Source organism: Protomyctophum bolini (genome assembly GCF_963924005.1).
Source record: "Protomyctophum bolini genome assembly, chromosome: 10".
Lineage (NCBI taxonomy): Eukaryota > Metazoa > Chordata > Actinopteri > Myctophiformes > Myctophidae > Protomyctophum > Protomyctophum bolini.
This window is the reverse complement of record NC_137871.1, coordinates 42,305,993-42,316,908: the sequence shown is the minus strand read 5'-3', so window position 1 is coordinate 42,316,908 and position 10,916 is coordinate 42,305,993. Positions and strand designations below refer to the sequence as shown.

At 45.7% G+C, this 10,916-nt stretch overlaps 1 protein-coding gene across 3 annotated transcripts in view; it reads left to right on the top strand.

The window, feature by feature from the left end:
• Positions 1–4,026: 4,026 nt before the first annotated feature.
• The window catches only part of LOC308323090 (storkhead-box protein 2-like), a gene marked incomplete at its 5' end in the record, with an annotated part of 52,368 nt that continues 45,478 nt past the window's right edge, over positions 4,027–10,916 (top strand). For all 3 annotated transcript variants that reach the window (XM_080774695.1, XM_080774694.1, XM_080774693.1), the window contains one exon: positions 4,027–4,378. In XM_080774695.1, the coding sequence (XP_080630821.1) occupies positions 4,027–4,378 (352 nt within the window). The remainder of the gene's footprint in view (positions 4,379–10,916) is intronic.

Sequence of the window (10,916 nt, the reverse complement as noted above, 5' to 3'; positions counted from 1 at the left end):
GTACAACATGTTTACATTGTTTCAGCTATTTGTGCTAATTAAATAAATAAGGCATATGACAGGATGTCCAAGCAGGGAGAACCTCCATGGTTGATACTAGGTTGGAACTGAGCAGGCATCACGCTGTGACCCCCTTTCCACCGCTTGGTTCCCAATGGGAATTGGTTCAGTTCTTTTCCACCGGTTGGTTCCCAATGGGAACCGGTTCAGTTCTTTTCCACCGGTTGGTTCCCAATGGGAACCGGTTCAGTTCTTTTCCACCGGTTGGTTCCCAATGGGAACCGGTTCAGTTCTTTTCCACCGGTTGGTTCCCAATGGGAACCGGTTCAGTTCTTTTCCACCGGTTGGTTCCCAATGGGAACCGGTTCAGTTCTTTTCCACCGGTTGGTTCCCAATGGGAACCGGTTCAGTTCTTTTCCACCAGTTGGTTCCCAATGGGAACCGGTTCAGTTCGTTTTGGTGGGAAAAACTAGACCTATATTAAATTGTTTATAGGATCAATACAAGTAAATGAATACATGATAACCCTTCCACAGTATAGTAGCTTTTTCATATTGTCTATTATTTTGCATATTTTCCTACATAATGCCTCATTTGCACTGATAAAAGACAGTTAGTTAGTTTCATTTATTGTCCACAATGTGGAGATTTGTCTTTGGTCTCATAAACAACAACAACACTTTTACACAATTATCTATTTATATTTATCAGAATAAATAATTGACAATGGCAATATATTCGGGGGTGGGACAAAAATGAATAAAACAAAACTCTGATACATTTTATCATAATGGTTGAAATTGAAATAGAATTTCAATTTTCAACATTTCCACAATGAACTTTCTACTAGTTGCCGGTGCAGCCTGCGATACTAATAAGTGGCCAGTAGATGTCGCAGTGTGCCATCTTTCCCACAACATGACCAGCAGCAGAGCAGAGCATATTGATTGAAAATGTTTGAAATTGATTGAAAAGTCAGTTTGTAGAATGACAGTTAAATGAAAGTATAGGCCTACAGTTCAATACAACAACTGCTTAGTGGATAAAACGTCATCAGCTCATTCTGGCCAATCACAATTTGCATCCTCACTTTTGTCTTCATTGTTTGTGTTTACACAAACACTCAAAGCTGGCCATTCATTGTCAATGGCATTCAATGTTTAATTGTTTTAGGACAATGTTTGTTTTTGCACAAACACTCAAAGCTGGACATAGGCCCCTCAAAAAGCACTTAGATTTGTTTACATCGGGGTCCGCCATTTAATTCATCAGAACATTTAAAGACAGAACAGATATTTACAAAAAAAGGAAATCATCATATAGGACACACAGTTACAAAATAAGGGAAACTATAGAGAACTATAGAAAGATAGTGTGTAACGATTTGCGGGACTTTTGGACAGAATCCAAGAAGAGTATTCAGGCTAATATATAAAATTGTGGCACAATAAAAGGCCGTTCTGGAAAATGTGGGGCAGAGGTTCATCGTTGGCATCCAGGGAGTGTGTGTGCAAAACACAAAATGTGGCATCTATACCGGGTTAACGGTGCCGGAGATTAGCTCTACACAGACGGACGGACTGACACACGGACGGACGCACACACACATGCACGGACAGACGGACGGAGTGCAAGACATACTCCCTCCTCATGCCTTCGGCCTGGTGGAGACAATGTAAAATCCTCTTCCATTCCACTGTACAGCAACCACATCCTGTCTGTGGAGTTCTGGCTTCAAAATAGAATAATGGGACCGACTCACATACCTGTATAGGTATGTATACATGAATTGCATTTTTTGTTTTTATAGCGCTTTTCCCAATGCTCAAAGCGCTTTACAATGGTTCATTCATTCATACATTGGGAGGTGAAGTGGCGAACAGTCGACGTCAGCGTCCTCACCTTCCCAATCCCACATTAACACACCAATGGTGGCGAGCTCACACCGACCAACTCATTGGAGGCAATGTAGGGTTCAGTGTCTTGCCCAAGGACACTTCCACATGTGGACAGGAGGAGGAGCCGGGATTTGAACCACCGACCCAGGGATCACTGGACGACCTGCTCTACCTCCTGAGCCACAGCCGCCCCAACTTATAGCCTTACTTACACAGACAGAACAGGTAGGTCTACCTCATATGAGCACTGCAGCTCATATAATTACAGAACTGGAAAATACTGAAGGTGTGCACGTACAACAATAGGCTATACAGTTGAATTATCCTGCTCCTAATTGGCTCAATAGTTGCAACTGTAAACCCGTGTGAACCGAGTGGTGCAACTCCCCTCTCCCCCCCCCCCCCCCCTCCTCTCTCTCTCTCTCTCATTAGCAGGCAACAGTGCAGCAATACTATCTCTCTCTCTGTGTTTCTGGCAAACAGCACACCTACTGGTACTCAGTCATACTCGTGCTCATTATTACATACATAGGTGAACACGGACATTGCTGGTTGTAGGAGTGGTTGCACCACTCAAAAACAGGGAGGAACTCCTTATATGGTCAGCACACTCTAGTAGGGAGGATAATCACAACAAAACAAAAAAATAAGTGATATTTGAATTAAGTGAATTGAGGGACGTACATCATTATTTGATCTGCTAAATGCCTACCTGGCTGGTAGTCAGGGGCCCCTGATACTAGTCAAGGGCCCCTGTTATTCAAGGGCCCTGCCCCTGGTACTAGTCAAGGGCCCATGTTATTCAAATATCACACTTGTGTGAATTGAGGGGTGCATATAGGAGCGACTAGCGCCGCTCAACACAAAAAACAACAACAACATCATAGCCAAAAAAACACAGCCTATTAACATAACATTAACTCCCATGTTTGTAAACATTTATTATGAAAACCGTCCTAGGGCGGAAACCAACGTAGTTTCAGTGTGTTTACGGTGTTCAACTTGACCCTCCTGTCGTACCGTACCGTACTGTACCTGCTGGCGACATCCCTCCCTCCCTCCCTCCCTCCCCCCCTCATCCATCCAGCTGCTGGCTGCCTCTGCCTGCCTGCCGTCACACTGCACCGCACCGCACCGCACCGCACAGGCACGGAGAGAGAAGAAAGACACAGAAAGAAAAGACAGCGTTTTTATTTTTCACGTGACGGCATCATTCACACGTGCCGCTCTTTTTTATATTAAAGCCCCGAAGGAGGAGAGAGAGAGAAGGAAGGAGAAGAAGAAGGAGGAGGAGAAGGACGGTGGGTTTTGGTGAACCAGAAAAAGGAGGACAGGTGTCCCGCGAGACCTTGTCCGTCCGTCCGTCCGCGGCGACGCTCGCGCTGCTGCCTGGCGACGACCGACCGACCGACCGTCCGTCCGTACGGAGGAGGAGGACAAAAAAGGGGGCTCGCCTGCCTGCCTGTCTGGCTGGCTGGGTGGGTGAATGAATTGTGTAGGCAGCCTTGCTGTGTGTGCACACTGCATGGTGGTGGTGTCCGTTAGCAAGCGGCTAACTAAACCAACCTAACCTAACCGACCGACCTGTCGAGGTGTTCAGACCGTCGGTTTAAAAAAAAAAGCCTCCCTTCCCTTCCGCCCCCGCGCGTGGCATGCATCGTTCGCCTCGAGCGGAGGAGCGTGCGTGGCTCGAGAAGAAGAAGAAGATGATGATGATGATGATGGTGATGGACCGTCGTTGCTAAAAGAAAAAACGCTCGAGCGAGCCGCCTTTCAGTCAAGCCAGTCACGCGACGTTACGATACATAAAGAAGTGTGACTGTGTGTGTGTGCGGGGTTCGGTTGTGGAGGAGGAGGGATGCGCTGCTAGCGCCTTCATAGTACCGGTGCGGGGCTATAGAGGCGGTCAGCCCCGGCCTCTGTAGCCTGACGCCCCGCTGGAATAATACAACAAAAAAAAAGATAACATGGTCCGCCTCTTTGTCAAGGAGCCACGCCTACCTACCTTGTGTCATCATCGTGCCAACACGATGATATCGATACCGTCGATATTGATATATTCGAGTTAGGGGGAGGAAGGAAGGAAGGGAGGAAGGAAGGAAGGAAGGAAGGGAGGAGGAGGGAAGCCATGGAGTCCTTCCTGCAGATCGCTCCTCATTCCCTGGCCATCGTGCTGTCCAGGGTGGTCGGGACGGGGTCAGGGGGGGAGCGGGCCGGCGGCGTGTCGGAGAGCGACGAGCTGCCCCGGCACCACACCGGCTACGAGATCTTCGCCGACTTCAAGGCGGAGAACACGCTGCAGCAGCACCACCTGTGGAACCGGCGCATCGCCGAGGCCGTGGCCGAGAGCTTCTTCCTGGGCTGGATCGACGAGCACGTGCTGCTCATCCAGGGCAAGGAGGACCACCTGGAGGTGCTGAGGGAGGGCTGGATGAGGCGCTCGCTCAACCCGCCGCGAGGGTTCACCATCAAGTACCTGGGTAGGACCTCCTGTCTGTCTGTCTGTCTGTCTGTCTGTCTCTATATGTCACCATCAAGTACCTGGGTAGGACCTCCTGTCTGTCTGTCTGTCTGTCTCTATATGTCACCATCAAGTACCTGGGTAGGACCTCCTGTCTGTCTGTCTGTCTGTCTCTATATGTCACCATCAAGTACCTGGGTAGGACATCATGTCTGTCTGTCTGTCTCTCTGTCTGTCTGTCTGTCTCTATATGTCACCATCAAGTACCTGGGTAGGACCTCCTGTCTGTCTGTCTGTCTGTCTGTCTCTATATGTCACCATCAAGTACCTGGGTAGGACCTCCTGTCTGTCTGTCTGTCTGTCTCTATATGTCACCATCAAGTACCTGGGTAGGACCTCCTGTCTGTCTGTCTGTCTGTCTCTATATGTCACCATCAAGTACCTGGGTAGGACCTCATGTCTGTCTGTCTGTCTGTCTGTCTCTATATGTCACCATCAAGTACCTGGGTAGGAATGTTCAGGTATATGTATGTACTGTATGTAGGTAGGTTGCTAGGTACTGTAGGTAGGCGGCGGTGGCTCAGGGGTAGAGTGGCTATAGATGGTAACCGTAAGGTTGCCAGTTCGAACCCTCTGGGCTCCCCCAGAGTTAGTGTCGAAGTGTCCTTGAGCAAGACTCTGAACCCCTAATTGCTCCTGATGTGCTGGTTGGTGCCTTGCATGGTGTCCGCTGCCATCGGTGTGTGAATGTGTGTGTGAATGGGTGAATGTAATGCACAATCTATGTAAAGGTGTGTGAATGTGTGTGTGAATGGGTGAATGTAATGCACAATCTATGTAAAGCGCCTTGGATAAAGGAGCTATATAAATGCACCATTTACCGTAGGTACATAGGTAGGTAGGTAGGTACATAGGTTGGTACATATAGATAGGTAGGTTGGTACATAGGTTGGTACATGTAGATAGGTAGGTTGGTACATAGGTTGGTACATGTAGATAGGTAGGTTGGTACATAGGTTGGTACATGTAGATAGGTAGGTTGGTACATAGGTTGGTACATGTAGATAGGTAGGTTGGTACATAGGTTGGTACATGTAGATAGGTAGGTTGGTACATAGGTTGGTACATGTAGATAGGTAGGTTGGTACATAGGTTGGTACATGTAGATAGGTAGGTTGGTACATAGGTTGGTACATGTAGATAGGTAGGTTGGTACATAGGTTGGTACATGTAGATAGGTAGGTAGGTAGGTAGGTAGGTTGGTACATAGATAGTTCGGTTGGTTGTTACGTAGGTAGGTAGTTAGGTTGGAACATAGGTAGGTAGGTTGGTACATAGGTAGGTACATATGTAGGTAGGTAGGTACATACGTAGGTAGGTAGGTACATACGTAGGTAGGTAGGTACTAGCTAGGTAGGTAGGTAGGTACATACGTAGGTACTAGGTAGGTAGGTATGATGTGAGGTAGGTAAAGGTTAGGGGTGCGTGACAATTATAAGAACGCTTTGTCTCAGTATGACTGAAAAGTGTGCTAAGCAGGTGTGGTGAATTCTGCAGATGTAGGCTGGGGTTGCCACGCATTGGGTAAGGGTGATGATGGGTAAATATGTATTAATTGCTATGCTATGTAAACAACACAGGACAAACCTACGTACTCTGCCTTTACGAACTTCTAAGCATCCTAGACACACGCACGCACGTACACACACGCATGCACACGCACACACAGAGAGGATGTAAAGTTGTTAAGATCCAGTTGAGAGTGTTCCTACAATGGGACATTAAGTGCTATTAAAGTCTCCTCACTCAACAGCAAAGTGCTGGCCGGGGAGCCATGCTTTGGCTTGTGTGACGCAATCATTCACAGAGACGCTTCCATAGTGAACAGTGTAGCTGCCGCTTGATTACACGCTGTTATATAGTACGCTACAGAGAGGTCTGTGGAAGGACTTTCTACGAGCTATATGCATTTAGGAACATACTGTAGCCTACCTACAATTGTGAGGTATTTACTATTTGTATACTTGAACTGAGTATTTCCCAGTATTTTCTATTTCTACTCCCATTATATCTCAGAGGCAAATGTCGTACCTTTACTCCACTCTACAATTATTTGAAAACTTTAGTTACTTGGTAGATTTTGATTATATAGCAGATCTATAAGCTCATATTGTAGATATATTTTCAAAATATCTTTTACACATTTTAAACTTGTGACATTCTGCACCACGACTATTTTTACTTTTGGTACTTTATGTATATTTTGGTAACAATATTGTTGTACTTTTACTAGAGTATTCTTTTTATACAGAGCATTTCTACGTTGCAGTATCGATACTTTAGCACTGCTATGTACATTTTGTCATGAGGATGGTAGCAACTAAACTGTCCGTCAGCACAGTGACAGGATAAACCCGCTTCAAGCCCGTGGTAGAAGATAGTGCTGCACGATTCTCACACAGTCAGTCACACGAGAGAGACTCGGAGTAGAACCGCTGCTCCTTCGCCTGGAAAGGAGCCAGCTGAGGTGGTTCGGGCATCTGGTTAGGATGCCACTCGGGCGCCTCCCTAGGGAGGTCCTCGACGCACGTCCCACTGGGAGGAGACCCCCGGGGCAGACCGAAAATTAGTATTGTCTTTAGTCTGTAGTTGCTGAACATTTACTACATTCAAAATGGGGCACCTAGAGCCATAACTACTGTGGCTTTAAAAAGACAAAATCAAAGTGCTCGACTTAAAACTCTCTCTTGTAGCAAAAAGCACACCCGTGTGAACTGAGTGGTGCAATTCCCCCCCCCACACCTCTCTCTCTCTCTCTCTCTCTCATTAGCAGGCAACAGTGCAGCACTATCCCTATTTCTGGCACAACAGCAGCCCTACTGGTACTCAGAGTCATATACTGGTGCTCATTAACCAACACATAGACACATAGGTGAACCAACACATACTGTAGGTGAACACGGACATTGCTGTTCCTTGGAGTGGTTGCACCACTCAAAAACACAAGAGTAACTAAAACGAACTGGACAGCCAACTAGTGCTGCATGAAATGTATGAATGAGATCGCATAGGTGTCTGAAACTAGATTGCGATATTTCTTCAATTAATTGTGAAGAGATGTTATGTACCTAGTAGAAGAGGAAAGTTACAGTTTTAAGGAGATGTAAAATCAAATGACACTCCTCCTCAGCAGAGTATTATGAAGTGTACATTTGGACTTTTTATAGAGCTATGGCAATTACAGAAACACAAACACCTGTGATGTGTGCATCCCATGGGGACTTTCCTGTCTTGTTTTGTTCCCCCCCCCCCCCCCCTTGCTTAAATCATTTTTTTAAGTCTTCCTGACAATGATTTTATAGTGATGGTGGTTTGGTTGTAATTATAGCATTTGGTTGGTTTTCAAAACCAAGTGTCGTACTGTTGTGCAGCCTAACACACACATACATATAAACGGTATATATGATGATTTCAGGTGTGACAGTACAGTAGAGGGACCCCCTGGGGTCCCCCACACGGTAACTGTCATTTCTCGACCGTTTCGGACGCGGGGCGGCTCGCCAGACCCGGGCCGGCACCCTGGGTGCCTTCCTGAGTTGCACCAGTTACTTCACACAGGTGTGAACGCAGTCAGTTTGTGAGCTTGCAGATCGGATATTTCAGCAGTTTTTGAAAGTCTGTTAATGTTCCCAAAAATAGGGACACCAGATTGAAAGTTGTTCACGCTGAGTGACCTTAGGAAGGTGTAGTAGACCCCATTATATCCACTTTCAACGTGTTTTAGTAAACTTGTTTTTCTTTTGAATATTTCTGAAAAATCTTGGAACATTTTTGAATAATTCTGAATAATTTCTGTTCCAACTTCCGGGTGTCTTCCTGGGGCACACAGTATGTTCAGTTTGGGGGTCCAGTTTGAAGAAGCCCTGCAGTAACACTAACTACGCTCAAGGAAGGTGAAACTGAGCTTAATGGCTTTAACCCATTCGGGCCGCTGGAATCCCTTTTGGTGTTTTAAATAAAAAATAGCAGATTTACAAGCTCATAGTGCGGCACCGAGTGCTGCGCTACGAGCTTGTAGATCTGCTATAGTATTTTTGAAAAATCGTGAAAATGTGGCACAAGTCTTTGAATATATATTCTTTCAGAGCGTACGTTTTACTTTTAACTCATATCAATAAAATAAAATAACAACATCTGCGTGGCTTCGTTTTGGTCCCTCCCCCCCCCCATAGAGTTATTGCCCCCCCCCCATAGAGTTATTGCCCCCCCCCCCCCCCCCCATAGAGTTATTGCCCCCCCCCCCCCCATAGAGTTATTGGCCCCCCCCTGTTTGCTTTTAGTCTCGCCAGTCGCTACGAGTTGGCAGAAAAGATGGAGGGACAGCGCAATGAGGCGCATGTCAGATGTTTTGGAGGCCATGCAGACTGAGATGGTCTGGACACGTACAGACTAGAGGAGGGATAGTGAGTAATATCGCTAACGGGCAATTATGGGCACTGTATTTTGCCCGTAAACCTCAAGTTCAGCAGCATATACAGTTAATATACGGTAATAATATACAGGTGTGATGGTACATATACAGTTAATATACGGTAATATGCAGGTGTGATGGTACAATTCGGGAGTTTACCGGAGTTTGTTGGAAAGTTTAACAGGAGTTTCTTGTAGCATACACATCCGTATTCCATGTTTTTTTGCGCAGTGAGAAGGATGTTGAGGTTGGAACTGCCAGACAGGAGGCCTATAGAGGAAGATTTATGGATGTTAGTGAAAGTAAAGAGGACATGAAGTTAGTTGGTGTGTGTGTGAGAGGAGAGGAGGCAGAGGACAGGGTGAGGTGGAGGCAGACGACCCCCCCTGAAGGGAGAAGCCCAAAGGAAAAGAAGAGGCCAAACAAACTATTCCAATACTTATTTTGGGTAATTCTTTCTGGTTCCTGCCTGATCACTACACAAACCAGTGACTATAACATGACGTAACTTAACTTAATTCTTGGCGGGAACCGCTTTTTTGGTGTTTTAAAACATTACATAAAACAAATACACAAATGCATTAAAATACTATAATTATAAAATGCATTCACATAACGCAGCAACAGTGAACATGGGCTGTGGGGATTAGGTGGTGGAACCATTTGAACATTTTCTCATTTAAAATGTCAACAGCAGCTTGGCACAAACTCTTTGAGTTGTAAATCTGAATTGCCTTTTTTGGTTATGGAGCGGTTGTGTATGTCCTGAAGTTGCTTTGGTTATGGAGCGGTTGTATATGTCCTGAAGTTGGTTTGGTTATGACTACCTGGGTGAGCTTGTTTTAACCCACTTTGGGCAGGAACCCCTTTTTGTGTTTTTTAAGCATTATGTTGAAAAAATTGCAGATCTACAGCTCGGTGCAGCGCTTTTTGAAAAATCGTGAAAATGTGGCGCAAACGTTTGAATATATTCTTTCAGAGCGAACGTTTTCAACTCAAATCTCTGTTTCTGGGAGGTGGTCCCTGGAACAAGATGTTTTCAGATGGGGGTCGGCGGCCAATTACATATAATTTTGGGGGTCCTTGACATGAAATATTGAGCACCACTGATACAGAAACATAGGTATTTCAGAAAACTGTCAGAATTTAGAAGACATTTTTAAAAAGTTGACGTCATGCCTAATCTCTAACTGATCGATTCCCACGCTGTTAAAAGTGAGAACACACTCGGTGAGTGACCTATAGGCCATGGTCAGGGTGTTACCTCTAGACCATGGTCAGGGTGTGTTCACTATAGTATTAAAACTTCTCCGTTTCCTGAGAAGATAAAAGCCGCTGCCTTTGCCTTTTTGTAGATGGTATCTGCATTGGTCTGAAAGGTGAGTTTATTGTCCTATGGATATTTAAAGTGACTGAGCTGCTCCACTTCCCACTCCCCACTCATAATTAATAACCAGTGGTGTAGTGGTGATTTTTTCCCCCGGTAACACGACATTTTAATGACATCACACGCACACACACACACACACACACACACGACGAGCCGAAATCATTTCGGCACTACAGCGCCGAAACAGCTGTAAAATAGGAGTATGAATCGGCCCTAAGCCTTCGTTGTTTATAGTGTAAGAGAGTTTTAGACAGACACAAACACAAAAAACTAAAAATAATCAGACAAACTGCAGTATAACGAAATAAAAAAGTTTGCTTTGTATTTGGACGAATCTCTCCTTTGATGGAGGAGGAGACATTATTGCGGCGTGCAGTTTGCAGAACACCACAGAAGCAGTTCGTCTACTGGAGACATGCTCTGCTGTGTTGCTTACCAGCGGCGGTGTTCTCAGGGGTAGAGTGACCCGATGGTAACCTGCAAGGTTGCCAGTTCGAACCCTCTGGGCTCCCCCAGAGTTAGTGTCGAAGTGTCCTTGAGCAAGACACTGAACCTCCTAATTGCTCCTGAGGTGCAGGTTGGTGCCTTGCATGGTTTCCGCCGCCATCAGTGTATGAATGTGTGTGTGTGTGTGTGTGAATGTAATGCACAATCTATGTAAAGCCTATATAAATGCACCATTTACCGTGTATGAGA